At 39.4% G+C, this 23,625-nt stretch overlaps 1 protein-coding gene across 1 annotated transcript in view; it reads right to left on the reverse strand.

The window, feature by feature from the left end:
• Window positions 1-1,634: 1,634 nt before the first annotated feature.
• NR2E1 (nuclear receptor subfamily 2 group E member 1) overlaps window positions 1,635-23,625 on the reverse strand; it is a 28,428-nt gene continuing 6,437 nt past the window's right edge. The window contains exons 2-9 of the mRNA XM_026666522.2: window positions 19,831-19,976; window positions 12,910-12,997; window positions 10,811-11,046; window positions 8,983-9,129; window positions 4,654-4,750; window positions 4,118-4,267; window positions 3,188-3,293; window positions 1,635-2,514 (exon numbers count right to left, since the gene is read on the reverse strand). Coding sequence (XP_026522307.1) covers window positions 2,352-2,514; window positions 3,188-3,293; window positions 4,118-4,267; window positions 4,654-4,750; window positions 8,983-9,129; window positions 10,811-11,046; window positions 12,910-12,997; window positions 19,831-19,976 — 1,133 coding nt within the window. The 3' untranslated portion in view covers window positions 1,635-2,351. The remainder of the gene's footprint in view (window positions 2,515-3,187; window positions 3,294-4,117; window positions 4,268-4,653; window positions 4,751-8,982; window positions 9,130-10,810; window positions 11,047-12,909; window positions 12,998-19,830; window positions 19,977-23,625) is intronic.

The raw sequence follows: 23,625 nt of genomic DNA on the forward strand, positions 1-23,625 counted from the left end.
GAATTCTCCAGCTAGCTTTGCTTAAAAGTTGCCAAGTTTGGGGACCCTTGCTTTAGGGCCATAAATGGGATTCTGACAAATGCTGCCAATTGATCTATGGAGTTTGCTGTCATACCTACCAAACTCAGGCACTTTGAAAGTCTGAATATTCGGTTACAGAAACTTCACCATTGTGGGACTCCAATATTATGTCCCTGATCCATTTCAGGGACTATACTGATTTATGAGAATAATTTCTTCCGCCAGCTAGGATTTAACTGGAGGTACTCTATATACTAAGTGGTCCTCTTTGTAGTAGGCTAAGAAATGTTTTTTTGAAAGTATGCACAATATTGCACATAGACCAACTTCCACAAATACTGGCTTACTACTGAAGTGTCAAATGCTGGGCCCGAGTAGTTTTATTTTCTAAATGTTGGAATTGTTTGAGTTTGGAGACACAATTATACTGGATCAGGTCCAGTGTTCATTTTGCTTACTGCTTTACTTTATCTATGGCTTGCTTGCAAAATTTCCCAGTTTTTAACTTTGCATAGAGGCATATGTGTAAAATCCAGTTTCAGTTCTGCTAGCTGTGTTAACTTGCTTACCCAAGAGTAACTTAAACATGAATAATCAATTGGCCCAATTTTCTATGTTTTTATGGCATATAATCCTTAAACTAAACTGAGTTAAACCTGTACAGCTTATCAGGTTAAAATATAGTTGGCTAGCATAATTCAGGTGTCCTTTAAAAACAAAACATTCCCCTTCAATTCATCTGCCTTGGAAGACGTTGAATTGGGATGTACAGTATTAAACCTGTTAGATTGTTCTGAGCGCAGTACTGAGTGGCATATTCTCCCAGAACTTTGGTAAGTGTACGCTAAAGCCAATTGTTGTACTTGAGAAACCAAAGAGCCAATCTCATATTTTTGGGTTAATATAACAATATAAAGAATATGCATTTAGCATCAATGGGAAGCAATTCTTAATAGTAATTCCAGTTTAAATTTAATATATTTTTTATTCTTTGTAAATACAGTGGTTACAACCTTAACTTCACAAATCAGTTAATGCACTTTTGTACAAGAGAAGTTTATTCATTCTAAGATATTTCAAGTGCTGATTTTCCTTCCTCAGTGCTATTTCCTAAAAACAAAAACCTTGAAAAGTACAGTGGTTATTTCCCCCCGCCCCACACACACATTTTAATACTTTCATCAACTTAAGCAGCTCATAAATGTACTTGGGGTGGTGAGGATTAGAAAGCATATGAGAAAGGTTTTAATGGACCTGGAGGTTTATGTATATATATTTATTTATTTTTAAAAAATCTACAACAGCCTTCCCCATCTTAACATCTAGTCCTAGCCAATGTGACCCATAAGTGGAATGATGTGTTTCCCAGCACAGCATCAGGCAGACTAGAGAGTCTCAAAGATAGTTAAGTTTGATCAACTGCTCTTTCAATAATTCATAATATTTTCCATTCTTTTGTAAGATGGGTCCCTTCTTATACATCTCATTAACAAAGAGTTTGGGCATCATTGCCTTTGGTTTCAGCCTTATGCCAGTGGAACAGCGATGAATTCACTGTGTCAGTCCTCTCCATTTTTTTTATTTGGTTTTGCTGTTTAGTCTCTTAATGTGTATTTTTCTTTTTTTTTTAAAAGGAAAACTCTTTTTAAAGCTCTTCTGTCTGACATATTAAACTGAAGTGAAATGATGTCAAGATTTAGGCATGAAGTCCACCATTGGTTTTTAAAGAACCTTACATAGCAGGCCTGGCAAATTTGAATTCAAAAGGTATTTGCCAGAGTACACCCCTTAAAAATTCATTGCAAAGGCCACTTTTATTATGTTATAACTGACATGAATGTTTGGATAACCTAGTATTCAATGTTTCCTTTCTTGTAAAAAGGGTTCACCAACGAACTAGTTAAAAAAACATACATATACTGTACACAAATCTTTGAAGGCCACCTCATGACACATTACCACAGGACAATGTTTGGTTACCCAACTTTTCAGAGTATGGAATAAACCAACCCTAGAGATTCTTTTGCTTCAGCTTGTCGTCCCTCTGGCTTTCCCAACCTGAATCTAGGAAGAACAACAACAATCTAGGAACGGGCAGCGTCAAGGCTGCAATGGTGGGAACAGCTGTCAAGTTCAATCGAGCTCCATTTTAATATGTAACAGTATTTTCTCCCAAACTTGCAAAACGATCACTATTGATTGATTTTGTTGTTGGGTTAGAAGTCTCCAGGATTCCATTTCTCGTAGAATTATCTGATGTTTGCTCTCCATTAGTTAAAGAGGTCTTTAGAGATGATCACCTGGCTTCTCTTTGTTGCCTCGCGCCTGATCTATATGTCACTGGATTTATACATATCTGAAAGCAGTCTTGTAATTGGCACGTTCCCAATTGTTTTTTTGAAAAATACTTCTTCTATCGTTGAGGGACTAATTGAACGTAAAGCTGGCAAGAGCAACAGCAATTTCCCAAAACGACATGGCTGAGTAGGATACCTAGAAACCAAATGTGGAGGTTAATCCTACTAACAACAAATAACATTGACATAACATGTTAAAGCTATAGATCCTTTCCCTTGATAGAAACAACTCTATGCCAACTCTACAGGTTTATTGTGCTTTTGAACAGAAAAGGAAATAATGCCCCTTGATTAGTTATTTCTACATCCAGGGTCAGCATGTAAGCCTATATATCAGAGCAGGCTGCTCAAAAAAAAAAAAAAAAAAAAGGCTTTAGCCAAAAAGATTAATTGCTCTGCTTGGGAGGAGAGGAGATTTTATTATAAAAAAATATGTATATTGTGACTCTCCTGAGGTTGTATTGTGGTGATGGGTAATATTTAAGTAAATTTATAAAAAAAAACAAGATAACATAAATATAAATATAACCAAAATATATACATTATAATGTAGAGTCCTGAAAGCCACCAAATGCCAACAGAATTAAAATATCAAACTCAAAGCAAAGTCTCTTTCCCGAATCAAAGCCAGCTGACAGAGGCAGCTCACCTGGAAGTGTTTAAGAAGCATTCTAAGGGCCAAAACAATGCAACTTGCTTTCATAGGGTGCTTCTTCCTTTTGAGTTTCTTTTTCTTATTACAAGGCTCCTCTACCTCTACAACCAGGGTGCATTTATTTCTTACAAAGGTAGGACTAGGTTATCCTTACCTTGTGTGAATGTAGCTATTCAGGGTGAGCTGAGCTTCATCTTGAAGAGCTGCAATGGCGGCAGCATTCCTAAAACTTCTCAGTTCAGAACCGCTGTGTGTAGGTACTGCAAGCAGACAGTCCACTTACTCAGTGAGATAACCGCTCTTCGTATCTTACCAGGACAATCAAGTCAATCTTGGCAGCATGGTTGCACTTCATTAGCTAGCAATTTCATAATAGCGCTAAATTAATGGAGCCCAGTCTCTAGGTTTGAGGGCACTGACAGGACAACTCGCCTGGAAAAACAATTCTATTTATTTTCATTTAACTTTTAAGAAAGTGCTACAGCTTGTTTGCAAAATTCCAGTTTTGAAACACCAGCCAAACAGATGGCAAACTTGATAACTCCAAGATTCTGAAGCTCTGACCGTAGCTGAGCTTGAATGGTTTCTGCATTATCTGTGTACTTCTGCTGAGCGCACACGCTATGCGAAGCAGGCAGCCATGGGGTTATCACTGGGATGTAAAGAAATAGGGCTTTTCAATACATTACAGATGGCAAGTTTCTCGTTTCCTTTACTTCTTGCTGAACCCCTCCGCAGGATTACTTGATTACTTTTAAGGCCAAAGTGTTGATATGGATATAACTTTCCTGCTTAATATAAACAGGAACTGATATTAATATGCTAATTTCTCCAATGCCTGTAATTACTTCCTTAAAAGAGCAACTAGGTTGAAACTAAAGTAAAATAAAACTAAACTAAGCTAGAGGGGCACATTTTTCACACTGAAATCTCTTTGCTGCCTCAGTTGGTGGGGCGGGGGGCGGGGACTGTTTGCTTTTGCAGCATGATCATTCAAGATGTTCTGCAATTTAAAATTGGAGGTAAGTTACAGGGCACAGTGACTTGATGCATGCTAGTAAGTCTTTCTTTATATTCTTCTTACCTGCTTTGAAAGTGACAATACATTTGAGGCAGGCAAATTCTGTGGCATCTAACCGAAGCTGTCTAAATCGAGCCACCACCTCCTGCAATGCTTGTATTTCTGAGATAATCTTATTCAGCTTTTGAGAATCTGTGTTGTCACCATTCATGCCTGGAAAAAATGTGTGAAATGAATACGCTAATAAGTCATTTGAAGTACTGTGATAGATTGATTTTTTTTTTTTAGGCGTATCAATAGCCATGCCATTGTTACTTTCTCAGATCTGCTTCGACACAAAACTGAGGATATTGTCGGAAAGTTAGTACAAAATCTTTTCTTGGATGATAACAAACACAGTAATTTGCATTTAAATGACAATGCAAGCAGTCATGAATGCAACAAAACAACATTATTTGCATTTAAATATAGATTTATAAATGACAGGTATACTCTATTGTTTGGAACGGATTTGGTATTCTTTACATGTTGTCTTGTTTTCAATAATGTATTTTTATGGTAATTTTGATAACAAAGTCATTAAATTGTGCAATTCTTACCCGATACAGCCAGTAGAGTGTTAGCATCAACTGGAATGGCCCATTGTGCTATTCCTAGAACAAACAGTTCTCTCCAAGCATCTTCCAAAAGCATCAGCTGTCATACAATAGAGGTACGATATAACATGGTGTATAATTTATAGATTGGTAAACAATTTCAACATGTAAATTTTTGCTGTTTGAAAAAAAAAAGGCTGTAAAATGCCCATACTTACTCTTTCCCCACCCCACCCCAGCTTGGATTATTCTAGCTATCCTTTTATCACTTTGAGAAGAAGAGTCTGTTAGCATCCAGAAATATTAGCAGATCCCAAGATTATGAAACTGTTTGTTGGGATGATGTTCTGAAGGTATCACTTCCCATGGAGATGCTGTGTAAAAACAGCACATGTCAGCTCTTAAACAACTGGCCCATATCTCCACGCTTTATCTAAAGTTGCAGTCACCCATTCAGGCTCTTTCTTTTCCAGCCATTAATAATACATTAGAGCCAAATAGAACAGAGCATGATTTGTATTCTTGAAGCTGAGTTAACTTCAGTCAATTATCTCTGCTTTTGCAATCCAGCTTTCTTGTGAAATTGACCAAATTGGCTAAGCAAATTACCACTATACAAACATTGTTGGCATCAGTAGGGAACCTCTTCTCTTTGGGCAGTAGCATCCTTCCTTCTGTACCGGACAGGTTGCTCCTGGATGATGGATTACCACTGCTTTCTTCAATCAAAATTGGAGAAAGCTAATTCTAACTGTAAATCCAATGAAAACCCTCACAGTACTCAGTTTTCCTATTGGTTATAGTCACTGGAAATAATGGGACATATTTCCTGCCTTAAGGAAAGGTTGGAAGAAGGGGAGAACACTGTGTATGCGTGTGTATAAATAAATAAATATCTAAATTTCCTAATGCTGCTCATCCCCACTGAATAATATGTTGCCTTGGAAACTTCCATGTGATTTAACCACCAGATCATTGAAAAGCTGGATGAAATCATGGTGGTTTTTTAAATTAACTTATCTGACATGGTGCTGCCCAAAATCCCTATTGGGTTAGGAAGAGTAGAAAACCTGAACATTTCTATGTTCTCATGACACCTTTATGAGTAACTGAGTCATGGAGCTGAAAAGGAGAAACCTTTCTGATGGTTTGATAGTTATCCTTTAACTTCTACCACCGTTGTTGTCTGATTACAGAAAAGGGATGCCTATTTCTATTCAGGCCCCTTTTTTAGGACCTCAATAACTCATTTAACTCCACCATTTGAATATTAATTTTGCATCTTTTGGGAGCAGTCAACATGTTTTTAAAATATCCCATGCCACCAAATCCTGTCCTTGTTTCTATCTATAATGTGGTCTCCCTCGCTTTACATTTTCTTTTTCATAGCAGTTGTTACTGTTCACAAAAACATTAAAACGTGGCCCTCAAGCCCCAAAAGATGGGACATGCTTCTTTTGTGGAACTCAGGCTGATTGCCTTTGTGGTTGACTTTTAATTTGCTGCGATATTGCTATTCAAGAAGAGATTTGTTTCCCTCCAACACATGCCAAGATGCTGTAGGGGTCACCTTGCAAGTATTTCCCTTTCTAAATATACTTCTAGCAATTGTAATGTTATTCTCGTAAGCATAGCTGTGCCTTTATAACTCCCAGTAAACTCAATAAGTTTGCATCCTAGTACAGAAGCTTGAGCTTCAAACAGCCCATTAGTAACAGCAGAAGAGTAACTCTGTCACTCTTTCTGTCTCCCTTATTATTGACTATAATTATTGAAATAAGAATCTGCATTTAAGAGAAGTGGGAGAACAATAGAAGAAAAAAATACTCCAATTGCAGTCTGTAGTTCTCAACTTGGAGTAAGCTGAAACTTTGCATCTCACAGTCTGGTCTCAAAACCTAGAGGGGATAATGGTGCAGTTAATGAAATCCTTGGGCTTTAAAAGGGTGGATTAATTTCACGGAACAACTCATGAAACTCGCCTTTAATTTTGAGTGCTAGATATGCAGCCAGTTCATTTAAAATGACAGGATAATCTGATTCCTGACATGAATAATAGGCCTATTTCAAAGAGATCTGTTCAATGATAAGTTTAATTTGCAGTAAGCTACTCCTAGTATTTTGATGGGACTCTTATTTCTCTGAAATTCCTCCACCTAACATGGACATGCCAATACATAGGTATTTCTCAGTGGAAAACTTACACTGGAAGACGTTCTGGTGCTGTCCACCTATCTGGATTTCAAAAACCATTTTTACAGCTGAGAGATTTTGGAAAGTGATACATTCTGGAGAGGTCCAGATGGGAGAAAGGTTCAGTACTGAACTAGCATATTTGTGCTACAACAACCTGAACAGTCACCAGATGGCAGCAAAGTGATACATAAATCTCTTACCTCTGTGCTGCCATCTACTGATTGTTCTGATATTTGCAGCCCAGGTTTGATAGCCTAATAATAAGGAAGCAAATAAAATCACATCCACATGCTAGGCTAGGCCTTTCAATAATATGCTGAGAGTTCACTGCATAGAATAAATGGGCTGGGGGAAATTGAAATATAATGCAATTTATGAAAGTACCATTCATATGATTATTTCCATTAAATTAATAATTTCCTCTTATTTGCATTAAAATACACAATGAAGGCATAGGATGATAATGGATCTGAATTTTCAGTTTAGGCATCCTACATCTAACAGAAATCATCCGTGTAAATGTCATGTTATAAAAGGAGGCCTACAGAAGCATAGGAGGGTGGAAACTAATTTAATAAGGTACCTGCACTATATCCTTAAGAAAGCAGAAATCAACAAAGATACTAGCAGATGCTGAATAAAGCTCACAATACTTAGTATGCATAACAATGATCATTCATGGTACATGGCTATCACTTAAACCAGCTCAAATTCAATGTGATTACTTAAAAAGATAAAGAGAGAAAACACTTTCCACTTTGTAAAAACTGAGCTAACTTAACCAAACCCATTAGATTACCAGAAAGTTGGCCTTGCTTATATTTTGGGTTGCAATTGATGGAAAGACACATAATCCTGGTCAATAAGAATTAAGTGCTATGTGACACCTGTTCAGCTGCAGAGGATCCCAATACAATTCATTTTGGGAAGGCCCCCATCGAACTCTGGATCCAATCAAAATGATATAAACTGAGATCAAGCTCAAATGTAGTTGGCTATTTTGTAAATCATTGCACTGTAGGAGGGAAACTAAACTGGGAGGAAAAGAAGAAGTGGAACAAGATATGCAAACAGGCTGTTCTGTTCTCCAATTTAGAGAAATTGTGTTATGGGTAGGAGAGGAGGATTTCCCAAAGGAGAACTGGCAGGGATTGCTGTTCTACCCATTATCCACTGTTGGAGGCCACTGCCCAAGTCTCAATCTGCTCCCTGTGGTGTGGACTTTTTGGTTAATGGGGCTTTAAAAAATTCCTTGTTTTTCCTTCTTCCTAAAAATCCACTTGCCAGAATTTTTTCCTTAAAGCCTTTAAAAAACATATGCAATCCATGTATTTATTGTTCTAATATTCTGTATCCTTTAAAATAAATGTAAAGATAAAGCCAAATAACATCCAGCCTGATTTTCTATTGCAACACAAGTTTATGGCCAACAGCTCTCAGTCAATCACCTTCATGGGGTGCTACACAGTGAGCTGGCTCTTTGCAAAGGGAATCTTGTTGCACTATGCCAGATATTTTAAGCAGGCGAGCCAGGCTCTCTTCTACAGAAGAAAGAAACTGATCTCAAGCAAGTTTTTCAGACTAGGTTTCACAGACTATGGGGAATAACCCTCCCCCCTCAAATGTATTCAGCCACTCCTTTCTGACTCATGCTACTCTTCCCCCATACACTGGCTGTACATGGCAGCATTTGCAAGGCTCCATGCCAGAGGCCACTGGCTACCTTTCCCTCGCCTCACACACATACACAAAACTCTATTCTCTGCCTGCCCCAAACCCCCACAAAAATTTCTCACCCTTCAGAACAAATGCAGTGAGTTCCTTCCTCTCTCTTTGCATTTAACGTCTCCCCTTTCAGTGTTTATGAAACTGGCAGACACAACACCTTTTGGCCACCCTATGATTTTTTTATTATTGATTTTATTATTATTATTATTATTTTTTAAATCTGTGAGCTGGCTTGAATATTTGCCAAAGGAAAAGATGAGGAATAAACCACACAAATCTCTTCATTTGGTGAGTAGAGCACTCCTGATCCCAAGAAGTAAATCAACCTTGAAGGATGACTAAGAAATGCAACACACACACACAGACACACACACATCCCGCTTCCTCACCACCCTGTGTAAGGTTTACCTGATCTTGTAAGGAGAGAGTAGAAAAGGCCGGGACACTTTTGGCCCACTTGATGCTCATGAAGAGTAGCCTTGCTGCAGACTCGCAGACGGATTCCGTGGCCACTTCATACAGGTACATGGGAGTGCCACTGACTTCATGTGGATACTAGTGATAATGTTTTTAAAAGGTGATGGTTGGTAAAGAAGCACCCATTTAAACAAATATATTTCTTAATTCTTTAATCTATTTCTCAGAGAGAGATAAAGTCTAAACAGGACAGAAGAAAAATGAAAGGAGAGGCTTGGTAACCAACCATGAGCTTGTATTTCTATCTTTTGTCTCAATTCACTCTCTGTCTACTATGAATATAGATCAGGTACCAGCTAAGGAGACTGTACAGTGTGTACCTTAAATGGTCATTCTTTCCCCGGGGAAAGAAATACAGGCTAGAAGTTGATGCTGGGTTGTGTTTCTTGCAGAGAGCTTGTGCCCATGCTCGTGCATAGGTGGTGCATTTTGGTACATGTACACAGAGACGGAGAGAAGCCAGATATGTGCAAATATGCAATGCTATGGATGGAGTACCTAGCCATCCTTAGCATTTAAAAAAAAATAGGTTTGGAGTCAACAATGAAATCCAAAAACTGTAAATTTGACTGGGAAGTTTGCAGAAGTAATGACAAACTATTTATGGATGGTTGTCAAGAAAACAACATCAGTGTATCTGTGTAGTAACCAGAAGTCCAGCTCATGTTGTGAGTTGATTTTATAGACACAGAGTAGGAAGATGTGTTCTATCACTTTTTTCATTTTTGAGAAGAGTTCAGGAGCAAAATGGGTAATTTAAGTTCTCTAAGAGTTATACAGTAGTATGCATTTTGTACCTTAAAAGGCCCCCATTCTCCCAAATATAGAAAAGGGGGAGCAAAACTCTTGGCCCTGCCCATTCCAGCGTTATCACATCACTAGTCACACCCCTTCACTTTAAAGGCCAATATTTTTTTAACTTACAAAAAGTTAAGCCTCCAGAAAGTTGAATATCTTTGCATTAAATGAAGGACACTTAATAAATAACAGAAGTGCAGAGGATAACACCAAGTTCATTAGGTTTGATTATAATTGGATCTCCATAATCCCCCTTTTCTGTTCCATTCTGTTACTGTCTCAACCCAACATGTCGGAAGAGGTGCAACGGCAACTCCCGTAAGCACTATCCTAAGGTGATCCCTCAATGATCACTGGGCTAAGCATTTAAGAGTTTTTCTTAGCAAACAGCCAACATGCAGAATAATAGACTAGTCATTATTAACTTATCCACATATAGTAAACAGCATATGTCAACAAGTTAATCACCACAGTCATGTCTAAGATTTGGTAGTCAAAATAAAATTTACTAGTCATTTAAACTCAGCATTAAATAGGTTTACTAGAGAGTAACCAATACAAGACATGGTGGAATGAACTTCTGTGCTCTTCATTAATTCCAATATTTTATTAATCTCAACAGTAATATTTCTTTGACAGTTAGCGAGCTTCTGGTTAGTTGGTTGTTTTGGATATATTATTTTGGTATATACTCTGAACCACCAGAATCATTTGGAATTAGGCAGGATAAAATTAAATTTAAAAAAAAAAGCACTTCCGTTGTTTATTTGTTCAGATGAATTGTGACACTACAGCTCAGAGAAAAGAAACCACCACAGCACAAGGACAAAATATTCAATGGAAGAACATTTTAAATCTTTGTCAAGAGGGCAGTGCTGGCTCTCTTTGTCTGGAGTTTGTTAGGACAATGTTGCATTTCTTCCATAATAAAGAAGAATAAAAGAAGAATAAAGGAGCAAACCTTTGGAGTTGGCTGAGCTAAGCCAACTAGATTCTGCCTTTCGGATGCCGTAGAAACTGTGGCTAGTTCTAGATTATGAGGTTCCAGCTGTGTTACTGCAGTGAAGAAAGCTGGAGCAGGTAGAGCTGCGGAGGAGAAGTGTGGAGTGCTTCCATTATCTTGTTTGTGTCCTCTGAAATACAGAGCTACTTGTTTCCTGATGGTAGATGTCCTTGGTCCCCTTTCATGTTGAACAGCTGGAACAACGAGAAGGAGATTAGGAGAAGACATAACCATGTTTTAAATAATTTGCTGTGGTATACACGTGTCTTTAAATGTAATCATGTCTGTGTAAAAACAAGTTTAACACTGACTATTGCCTTTCATCTACAAAGAAATTGATAATTTGCTAATCTATTGAAATATCATGAGATGTTTAGAAAAAAACAATTTGAGAGTGAAAGCATTAGCAACATTTTAACACATGCTATAAGGGGGACCTTGATTTAGTTAATGAGAGGACCTAAAGAAGAGCAGGGAGGAATATTTATTAATCTTGGGGAAGAAAGGGACAGACAGAAGAGAGATTAAGAAATAAGGCTCTCTGTACCATAGACAAAGATCTTGTTTCAGACTGATGGCAGTGAACTGAATTTTACAATTTGTGTTAACTAAGTAGTTAAATCTTCAATGATAACTGCACATAATTATATCTGAGGAGTAATTCAAATATTCAGTGGATAGAATGCAGAATATTCTGATAACTCTGTGTTGCGTACAAGACTGAATAATGCACAAATCTCAGGGATCTCAAGAGAAATGGAAAAATAGATAATAATTGGAAAATAGTAAAAGAAATATATTTGATTCATTATAAGCCTGATAGGAGCAGTAGGGAATATCCTATTTGGATTAACATTAAAAATGTTTTAAAATAACAAGTTTGGGGCATGTATTCATATAATGGGTTGTTGGAGATAATCACAAAAAGGGAATCTAGTTTTGAAGCACCATGTTTTTGGGAACAAAAAGAACTTTTACTACACATTGATGCTGTGACAATAAAAGTAATGTGTAGAAGCGCAATCAGTTAATCAAATATTGCTTTTGATGATATCCTTTAGGTGTTCATGTTTGAGATTTCAATTCATTTGTTTAATGTTATTGGACTTGTTCCCTATTTATGCCACAGAAATTGAATGAATGAATAAAAAAATAAAATTTTGCAATTTATCTTGAAGCAAATCTGCAGCTACTTTATCCTTGCTCTACTATGCCAGAATTGTAAATGGTTTGAGGCAATAAATGAATGAATTAATTAATTAATGATTTGTGGGAACAACATAAACATGAATGGGAATTAAATTATTTGGAGGTGATTGGATGGGACTGAAGTTCTTGAAGCTGTGACTGAGGATAGCACAACACAAATACATAAAGAGAAAGCATAGAGGGCATAGGAGGAAAGCAGCACTTGTTCCTCCTATGGGAACTAGTTGGGTTGTGTGTGGCACTAACAGCAATGATGGGGTTGCTGCACTATTTATATGCTCAGTCTGTCCTTAAAAAGTCATGAAGAGCCATAAAGAAATCAAATTCTTACAGAAGAAGAAACTATTTGTTTCCTACTGATTACCTAAAATTCTGGGAAAGTGTTGGGAGAGGCCCACACTAGAACAATAGGGTGGAATGGAGTGGTGAGAAGATGAGGTTGCAAAGTTGATATCTAATTAATAGCATTCAGACAATGGCAATGGGCAAGTCAGGAAAATCCTCATCCTCCCCATTTCCCCATATATGGTCTTGCTACATCACCTTGATATTCCTCACATTTAGTTTTTGTGGAATCCTATGCTTGAAAATAAGTCCCACTGAGTTCACTATCTGCATGTTAGAATTTCAGTCTAAATAGGCAATCAAATATGTAAACACTGGGTTTGAATGCAAACCATTGTGAAAAGCTATTATTAAGCCAAATGTCTCATAATAGGTTTAGATTAGGAAACAAACTACTGTTGCTTATAAAAAGACACTGAGACAAAGATATAGGAATGCTAAAAGCAAATTATCTGAACAATGACAGGGGTTCAGGAAAGAATGTGAAAGGATGCAAAAAATACCATCTTTATTCATGTTGACTTCCAAGCATTTCTTCAGCCGACATGCTCTGCATTGGTTCCTATGTGTCTTGTCCACTGGACAGCCTCCCTAAAACACAGATATTTAAGTGAAAGGGAGGGACAAAAGTGAATTTCAACAATCAACATAGAATAGGAAGGTGCTTGATAATGTATTTTGATGCACACACAAATACATGCATGATCTGGAATACAGATTTGTTTTAGATTAACTAAGGAAAGTGGTGCTTTCCAGAAATGGAAATCCGCGAAGGAAAAAAAAGGGGGGGGAAACCACACACACACGATTCCCCAATCTGGTGTCTGCAAGTAGTAGTAGAAGCTCTCTGGATCAGCTTTTCCCAACCTGGAGTATCTCAGAAACATTATAATTTAATTTTATATAACAGTACTGACAAGTGTTGACAGGGTATTAGGACAATGAGCTTCCTTCAGCACCCAAGACAGCTCCCTTCCAAACCTCCTGAAAAATCTCCTTTTCATCATGCTGTGTTCTCCCTCTACTAACTCATCAGTCTGAAAATGAACATCTTTCTATTATAGCCTACTCAAAAGTTCTCATCATCTTCACACTTCTGTCTCCCTCCCAGCTTCTTATGTCTCCATAAGGCTTTCCTCCTTGAGTTTTTATTTAACGGGAAGCATACATGGATGGATTATACCAGGCTGCTGATAAGAGTTGTTTTGGTTTGCAGGGAGGCCTGCTCAGGCCTCTTGGACTGAGTGGGTGCCTCACTATTTCTCCAGCCAGTCAATACTTCATTAGAAAGGATCCTACACTTTGTCAGGTAGAAATGCATGATATCTAAGCAAAAACTCAATTATGGTGAAGCAATTACCTACTGCATGCACTGGGTCCATAGAACTCCACTGGCTGGCAGAGAGACTCAGAGAAGGAATCTAGAATAGATCTAGCTCTATAATGGGCAGTGAGGCACACTGATCATAGGCCCCATGCATTCTGGATGCAAAGAAGTTAGAAGTTAGAATTCACGTTTATTGTCATTGCATTCCACGAATACAATGACATTTGAAAGCTACTCCAGCACAGTGCCCCAAACACCAACCACATCACAATCATACTACAGAGTTTTAAAAATTAAAATAATTAAAATAATAATAATAATTAAAAACTGAGTCTAAAACCTATCTAAAACATTTAGTAAGTTAAATAGTTTAAAATGCCACTATATACATAGGACTAGATCACAAATGTGCTGTTTAATTCAAGACAATTATTGCCTTGGAAAATAAACTGTTTCTCAGTCTATTAATCCTCATTTTAAGACACCTATAACGTCTCCCTGATGTTCGAAACATGAATGACCAGGATGAGAATGGTCTGTGGAGATTTTTAGTGCTCTAGTTATGATGGAATCAAGAAGAAAAACTGAGATTATGTTGAGAGAGTATATTAAAATTCAAATTTAAGGTGACAGAAACCAATCCCTGGAGTAGGAATACAGGAAGTCTTTGACTTACGACCACAATGGAGCCCAACATTTTTGTTGCTAAGTGAGACATTTGCCAAGTGAGTTTTTGCTCCATTTTCTTGCCACATTCGTTAAGTGAATCATTGCAGTTGTTAAATTAGTAACCCGGATGTTACTTTTCCTTGTCTGAACGTTGCAACAGGGGAATCCCATGATCCAGGGACACCGCAACTCGTCATAAATGAGAGTCAGTTGTCAAGCATATGAATGTAAATCACGTGACCATGGGGATGCGGCAACGGTCGTAAGCCTGAAACCTGGTCAGAAGTCACTTTTCCCCAGTGCTGTTGTAACGTTCGAACAGTCACTAAGTGAACTGTTGTCAGTCGAGGACTACCTGTACATGCATAAACTTCTAGTTTCATGCCTCTTTCCCTTCTAGTCTGTTCGTCCCTAAACACCGAGGTAACTTTTGGACAGGTTCATGGGAAGAGCGTCCAAGCCACGGATTGGGGGGAGGTTGGGGGGACTGAGTAAGGGGAAAGGACGCCCCCCAGAAGACCAAAGGCGAGCTCCCTCTGCTACAGCTCATTGAGAAGCTGCCTGCGGCTCGGCCTCGCTTCCACCTTGGAGAAAGGAGGAGCTGCTCCCGTTAGACCCGCTCGGAGCCAAAACTTCTTTCGTAGGACAGACGGCAGCTCGGAGGCTCGCTGAGCTGGGCGAAAACTTCCGCTGAGCTGCGCACACCTGACCTCGGCGCGTCGGCCGACCCAGAGACTTTGCGCTTGGAGGGTTCGATCCCGAGGGAGGCCCCCGAAAAGTCCTCCCTCCGCTGCCCTCGGAATAAGCCGGACTGAGTCGGAGGCATTTCCGAGCAGTGGGGCTTCTTCGCTCCCATGGAAGGCTGATTCCAAGCGCCGAAGCTTTTTTTTTTGGCGGGAAGATCTTGGCTTCTGCTGCTCGGCCTCTGCCACTTACCAGCAGCCGCTACCCGTAAGTAACGGGGCATCAGCGGCAGAAGGGCGAAAAGGGGAGAGAGCCTGGGGGCAGGTGGCTGGAAAAGCCCGCCTCCCCTCACACACTCCTTTTCCTGCAGAGGAAAAGGGAATGGAGGCAGTCCTTCCTCCCCCCGCACCTCCCCCGCACCTCAAGGCTTAGCCTGGATTCGGTTTAGCTTTGCTGGGTGTATATCCAGCCGGTTTTCTGGCTTAGCCAAATCGTGCTTCAAGAATTCAGAGCTTAGATGGGAATCCTGACTAAAAAGTAGAGCCCGTTTCCTTTAACAAGCTACTTCCTCACCTCCTCCACACACCTACAGCCGCCAAAAGAGCCCTGAGGCAACCGAGCAGTTAAGGCCTGTCTATTTCGGAGCAGAGGCCTCCAAACTTGGCAACTTTAAGACGGGTGGACTTCAACTCCCAGAATTCTCCAGCCAGCTATGCTGGCTGAGAATTCTGGGAGTTGAAGTCCACCCGTCTTAAAGTTGTCAAGTTTGAGACCTCTGGCCTTGGAGGATTGCCTCCCTTTCAAACGGCGCGCATACCGAGATTGCATTCCGAAGAGCCCGGGACTTGCAAAGGGAATTCCGCCCAGGAATTGAGCGAGGGGAGGGGAGAAAAGGCTGGCGTGGGGGGGGGGGCTTTCCCGCGCCTGCAAGGAGCCTCGCTTGGCCCTCGACGGCAACGGAAAGGACTCGCCGGCGGCTCTCTGAAGAACTGAAGCCCGGCGGACCTGGGGTCCTGGCGCACCATGGCTCGGAAATTAAAATGACCGCGGGTTGCTGGGCTCTAAAAGGGAAGAGCGAAGTAACTTGCTTGGCGTGGGAGGGGGAAAGGGATCAAGCGCTGGAAGGTGGGGTGAGCAGCCTCCGCCTTTTTGTAAACCACCTGGTGATGATGAACAGATCCCGCCATCTAGGCTGGCGGCAGGTGAGATCTGGTCACCTAAATAACGTGTTGGAGGAGCGCCTTGCGGGAGAAGGTTGGGTTTGAGCAGGAATGGAGAAACTGGCCTCCCCTGACCCCAAGACGGTGCTGGTTGGGGCTGATGGGAAATGAACTTCGGCAATGTGCCTCAATATGTCTCCCGTGAGAGGAGACATAACTTCAGTTTTGATCTAGAGCAGTCGGCCCCCAAGACCTTCTCAGGGATCAAAAAAAACCCAACAACAATTATTTGTCAACCTATGTTGAAAAATAATATAACATTAAAACCTACCTAATGATGGCAGGAAGCTGTAGTATAGTGGAAGTAAATGTCATTTAAATTTTTTTAATATAAATATTAATATAATCCATAGAATCAAAGCTCTTTTGGAGTCCTCCATAATTTCAAAATAAAACAAAACACTGATCTGGACAATGGTAGCCCTTAGGAGCCTAGTGTTCTTAAGAGACCTCTCTGACTACAGAAGTAAATCTCATTTCACTCCTACTTTGGTTTCTTTCTATAAACTCCAAATGAATTGAAGCATTAATGAACTGGGGGAAATATTTAAGTCAGTTTCTCAGGTTATAATTGGGGCAAAGGAGGGATGAGCAGAAGAGACTGAAATTATCCTTGGCCCCACATGGAGGCAGTGATGCAACACTTAATATTTTACAAATACCTTGGTTTTGTAAAATTCATTTATAGATGGTGCTGGATATATACAGTTCCCAATTCTCAACTTTTCATTTTTTTTGTAGTTCCCTAAAGATCTTTCTGGTTTATTCAGGCTCCTTAACTTCCCTCAAGAAGAGAGAGGAAAACTTCAAATTAGGTTTGGTTTTATCACTTTAAAAAAAATTATGTTCTCAAACATTCTGGTTTTAAGTGAGATGACCACACACACACAAACAGGCACAACCCCCCTCAAAGTTTCATGATAGTTAACTAAGCAACAGTATAGCTGGGAGGCAGTATGAGGGTAAAGAGAAATACAGTATGACGGGAGAAAAAATAGGTTCAGAACAAATGGTAGAGATTCTTCAATCTACCTTAGGTCAGATTCTACTTTACAACACAAGTAGAGATGTCTGCCCGCTTTAGCAAAAAATAAATATAGAGAAGGTAACAATTGTATAGAATATTTCTATTCAAGGATTTGTTTTTGAGGAAAAGTTTAAAAATATAATACTGCAACTGCCATTTAAAGTGTAACTAAGCACATTGCTATGGACTTTAAAAAAAAATCCTGAGTACTTTTTACTAAGTCACTTCAAAAAAGGAATTGGTATATCACATTTAGCAAAGGAGTTCAAAACTGAAGCATGCTACTCTATATACATTTAGAAATAATGATTAGAAACTTTAAATTTCACAGAAAATAGCCAATTTCAATTCAAATAATTTCAATAAATTCTTCTCTGGATTTTCGACTTTCCCAGGTCGTCTTAAATAGTACTTCCTTTTCAATTAATTTACTACCATTTGATTTTCATTAAAATAATTTAACTTTCATTTAATTAACTTCCTTTGTTTGAACCCAATCACCTCTGGATTTCAGCAGGAGAAATGTATTTTATTGGGGGGCAAAAAAAAAGTTGCCTATTTTTTTTTTTTGAAAGAATGTATATGTGGGACAAAGAAAGAGGAAAGGGAGAAGGAGGAGGAGGAGAAAAATAGCTCTATTATTTTTTCTCTTTTATGAATCTTATTGAGATATTGAACATGATTTTCTAAAAACAGGCAGGAGAAAAACCCCTGCTTCTTTGACTTTTGCAGCTATCTCAATGCTGCTTGTCTGGCCTAACTGTTTATTTCAAATGCTTATTAAAGATCTGGATTTTCCACAAATGAAGAAAATGTCTCTTTGTAGATCAGTTTCAAAGAGACCAGGTCTCAATGTGTCTTTCAATAATTATTCCAAATAAAACAATCTCCTATCCATGGCTCAAAGTGTTAAAAAAAAGACAAGGCTTTCTTTTATATGCTTTTGCATACAATTTGTAAGTTGGCCCCACAGAAATACTGTTCAAATGCAAAAAGGCTCACAATCTACAGTTCCATTGGACTATAGCTACATAAAATAATCTGTGCAAATAAGAAAATTTGGAAAGTGAAGGAAATGGCACCGGAAGAATTAACCTAGATGAGAATTACCATCACAAGAGAGCTTTCTTGCACTTTTAATAAACTTAAGAAAATAATTGTGGCAGAAACTGTTCAACTATTCATAACATGGAAGGAAATGAAAAAAGTTGGAGATTGTACAATTCCATTTTCACATCACTTTGAAAAGTGTGACATATAAATTGCCCAGGTAGGTTCTATCTAGGTCACACAAGCCATTTTGTGTTAAAAGTCATACTTGTCTTATTGGTTTGGTATACTAAGCTAGGATTTTTTTAAAAAAATCCTGCAATGTATTAAAATTAGATTAGAGTGAATAATCCATTTAGTAAATGTCTCCTCTCTATAATCAAATATATTGAATTGGGGTGGGAGTACAGCTGCAGCCAAGTCTTTGGAAGAGTCAGCTTCTGCACTTTTTCTTTGAATAACTGAGCGGTATTTTATTTCTTGGCAACAATACAATGTTGGCCCCAATTTCTAAGTTTCCTCAAGGTCACCATGAGAGTAAATCTCACATTTCATATTAATTTAGGAGATAACTGTTTTCACTGAAATTGTGATTTCTATTTTTCCCACAACTGCCTATAAATCATCCCACAGGACATTAATTCCTTCCTAATATTTTAACAATTGGCAAACTGGCACCAGGAAAAGGAAACCACTTTTAAGGGGACAATGAGTCAATAGGTGATATTTACTCAGAACTATTTAGGCAGGTCAATGAAGTGAATTACCCTGGTGCTTTTAGCTCTACAACTGTAAAGCCCATGGACTTATTTTGAATATGTATATTCTCCAAATTCCTATATACTGTAGCCATCTTCACCCAGCTCCTCAAAATTTCAAAAAGACTGCTAAAGCTGTGAATGTCAGCCTGGCCTGAAATATTTCCTTGCCTGAAATTTTACAGTACAAAAAGACTGCATTACAGCTGTAATTTGGAGCAAGCAAGATCAAATTAAGCTAAATTTGCTTCTAAATCAAAATGCATGTGCATGAGCTGTACATTTTGCTAACTACATCAACTTTCCTTGGTGCTCAATGTGCACAGAATTGCATCTTTAAAGTATCCCAGCTTTTACAGGATCTTAAACTAAAAGCTTCAAGGGGAATCCATCCCACTCTTGCTGACTCTACAATTTATTTTAGGGGGACCAGAGATGTGTTGAAGATGTGTTTTTTTGTAATCTGAGTTGATAAAACAATGTTCAAACATTATTGGACATGTCACAGACTCTGGTATGTTGATAGAAATTTGGTGCTCACCTAAGTATACATTATTTTGAAAAATCAAGTCAACGAGCTCTCCAAGTGACTGGGATTTCCACTATAATATATAATTACTTTGCCCAAACCCTAAGGAAACTCTGTTGCAGGGAGTGGATGACAAGAGGTTGTGCTGTATTAACAATACCTGGTTTCCAGATTTGCAGACATAAGTCCTATTCCTTCTGATGCTTCGTTTGAAAAACCCTGAGCATCCATCGCAGGCATAAACCCCATAGTGCTTGCCAGAGCTGCGGTCGCCACACACTTTACATGGGATGTCTAAAATCCGACCTGAAAATGAAGGTGGGAGAGACAGATAGAAAAAAGTGATCGGTTTAGAAGCAATAAAGCACCAGAGCTGGCATCAAGGTAGCCATAGAGGTTTAGAGTGAAATTAGGTTGTTTATTTTGCTAATTGCACAAATCCATGGAATCCACAGAAATATAAATCTCTTTGGAGCAGATGCAAATCTGCTGTAAGAACAGAAAGTGGCCCCACTTAATGCAAAGAACATACATAAAGCAATGTGTTTAAAGCAGGTTTCCTTAATCTTCCACCTCCAGTTTTGTTAGGCTACCTACCTGCCATTCTTATACAAGGAGCGGATGATCGGTATTAAAATCAACAGGCTGGGAGAGCATCAGATTGGGAAGATGGTTGCACTGATAATGTAAAGACTCTTCCAAATTGAGTTTGACTGGAGGCATCTTCATTGGTCATGTTTCTTACATCATTAATGCATCATTCTTGGTCCCAGTACAGAAGTACTTTGTCACTGATACTTTTGGGGATTTCCTGCCTATTTCACAACCTAACTATTGGACCTGAGATTCCCCATCCAAATACTAACCAAGCTCAACCCTCCTTAACTTTCATTGCTAAACAAAATCAACCAGGTTCTAACATATACTGAGACTTTACAGCTACTCTACCTTGAATTAATTTCTAATCAGTTAAGGAGGTGTGTGTATTTTCTCCTTTTGCCTTTCATTATTAACCTCTAAACATCCTGAGCTAGGCTAAGGGCATAATTTATTCAAGATCACCAGAAACGTTTTGGTGAGCAGGAATTTGAAGATGCATTTCTCCAAAACTATTTCCACACCCCACCAATTGCATATTGTCTGTGCAGCCCGATTTCACTATCAATTTAACGGATTTCAGAGTGATTTGTTTTTAAGTACACTTCCTTAGGAACACGGCCTTCATCTGTATATGGAAAATATTAGTACTAACTTAAAAAAAGTTTCTCATGAAAATGAAAATATTGAATATATAATACAATCCCTTGTATAGTATTCCTAAACAGATGTGTTGTCTTTCTTAAACATCTTGATGCTTTATTTGTTGAGAAAAGCTGCAATTTCTGCACTTTATTTCAGAGCAAATATGAACCATCCTTTCAGCAGTGTCACAAGTCAATGCCCCCTTCAAATCTGATTATCTTGACCGTAGAAGTAACTGCTGCATCCAAAGCAGATAGCAGTTGGATTCTGCTTCAATGCTTCTAGCAGAGCAGCAATGACTTCTTCCAACAAGGCTGGTCCTACCCTTAGGTAAAGTGATACAGATGCTTTACCCTTAGATCAGAGGTCTCCAAACTTGGCAACTTTAATACTTGTGGACTTCAACTCCCAGAAATCTCCAGCCAACATAGCTTAAAGTTGCCAAGTTTGGAGACCCCTGCCTTAGATGTTTACTTCTCCTGAAAAAGTCACAGTTATTCATTACATTTGCATCTTGCCTGCCAGAGAAAAGCTAAAGTGTGAGATTTCCTACCTCAAGTGCCAGGACTAATTTGCCATTAACACATCCTCTTGGTTCATGCAGTGCATCGTTTGTTGGCACAACTTGCTTACCCATAGTGAACTCTGAACTAACTGCTTGGGATGGCTTTCCCCCACACCTTAGGCTAAAAAGTGGTTGGCTAGGTTGGGTTCAGCACTGTATTTTCTTTTGCTGTGCTGGAAATGCTGACCCTTCAAGATGCCTGGTAGCATTTATCCAAATTCTGCCTTCATACCATTACCGCACTTTATTCTTGGGAGTCATATTTTGTTCTCATACCACACCCCCCACCCCAAATTCAGAGTTCTGGAATACCCCTTTCTTACTGAGGACATTCTGCCAGAAAGTTTCAAGTTTCATACAAATGACCTTTATCATTGAATGAGTCACTAACTCAAAACAAACACGTGGAAACTGAATGCCCTTCTTCCAGGGAACAAGATTTCCGCCTGCCTTCTTCACGTCAGATTTATTGGTACTTATCCTGATTATAGTATTAACCTGCAATTGCCAGAAAGTTTACAGGGGGAAAAAGCATGTCAAATTTGATGGATTCAGCTGCCTAACACTTCTCACTTATTCTATTTGCTGCCGAGATTAGTCAGCTGAAAACCAAATGGCTGGGATCCATCAACTAGTTGTTGTTTTTTTCAAGAGTAATTGTTTCAAATCTCTTCTTCCTTTCCTCCCTGGAGTTTTTCCCAACCTGCCTCCTAAACCTGACAATCTTTCTTCTGTTGTCTCTTATCTCCAGAGCTAATTTCGACAATAGGCTTTCATCACTTAGCTCTAAAGACACAGGTTCTAACTAACTCTCTAGAGTGCTTGCCTTTCCCAACCGAAGGGCCTCAAAATATGGTGGGCTACAATTCTCATCCACCAAGGACCACACTATTTGGAGGGCAATGGGATGGGAATTCTAATCCATTGCTGGCCATGGGGGTTTCAGAAATTGCTCAAAGATGGATTAATCTTGCCTTTCTGCCCTGCTTGCTTTCATCTCCCATGTTGCTATCTGACAGCAGTTGCCTAAAAACCTTGGCCACTACCAAGGATTGCCTTAGCCACACCCCTTTTTTAAGTAAGCAGTGTGCAGGCCATCATCTTTCCCACAGAGTTGAGGGAAGGCCAAGTTCCTGGCCTTCAATGGGAATAAAATGCCCCCCCCCCCAATTTCAGTCTTCCTTAATATCAGTTCTATTGGAACCTCTTGCAACTTCTTAGAGATGAAATGCAGTAATGAAGGTGCTTTGCTTACTTTGGCCAAGTGAAGACGTGGAAGCATATTGTTGAAAACATTGGCAGCTTCAAGACCCGATGCTTAGAGATAAGGGAGGACGCTTACTGTATTTCAAAGAAAGTGTGCACCAAGTCAACCCTGTCCATCAGATCCTGCCCCGGGAATACCTAGAGCTCAGTCCTACTGTACAAATAAAAATAAAAATGGACTTGCATAGAGAATACAAGGACTGCAATCAATTGAAAGAACCCTTGGTACAGTACCTTAGAGGATAAAGCAAATTTGCTTTGTGAAACCCACCCCGCTGTCTTGGGACGGAGTTGTCAGAGAGAATGGTGTTAAGTTAAGAAGATTGCCAAAGCAGCCACAACGGAATGGGCCCAGAGCTCGCCCTGAGCTATAATAAACCCAAGTTGGTAAACCACAACTTAAGGAATCCCCACAACACTGGATACCAAAACCAAACCAACCACATTGTGGCTTAGTGCCAAGTGGAAACCCGGGCATGGAAAGCGCTGAACAAGCTGGAAGAGGACTTGGTACCGACACTCTCTTCTCACCCTCCTTTATATTGACCGGGATCCGGGGGTCGGGGGTGGGTGGGATGGGAGTGGCAGGAAAGAATCCGAACCTCTCCGGAGCCGATTGGGTCACTGACGCTTCTTGAGCCGGGTTAGTCTCTGCGCAAGCTTCCCGGAGGGAGTGGGGAAGGGCAAGGTCAAAAATCCGTCTCTCGGGAGACTCGGAGAAGCCGAACGAGGCCTCCCCAGCAGACAATGAGGACATTAGATAAAGTCTTAAGTTAATGGTCGCCCCCATCAATGGAAACTCATCTGACTGCTTCCAATCAACGTAAGCCCGCCGGCTTCTCCCCCCCTCAAATGTAACTCGACAGCTGCTCTCTGCAGCAA

The sequence above is a fragment of the Notechis scutatus genome, chromosome 1 (assembly GCF_049901735.1).
Source record: "Notechis scutatus isolate UNSWTSFEM ecotype Mainland chromosome 1, rNotScu1.2, whole genome shotgun sequence".
NCBI classification, from domain to species: Eukaryota; Metazoa; Chordata; class Lepidosauria; order Squamata; family Elapidae; genus Notechis; species Notechis scutatus.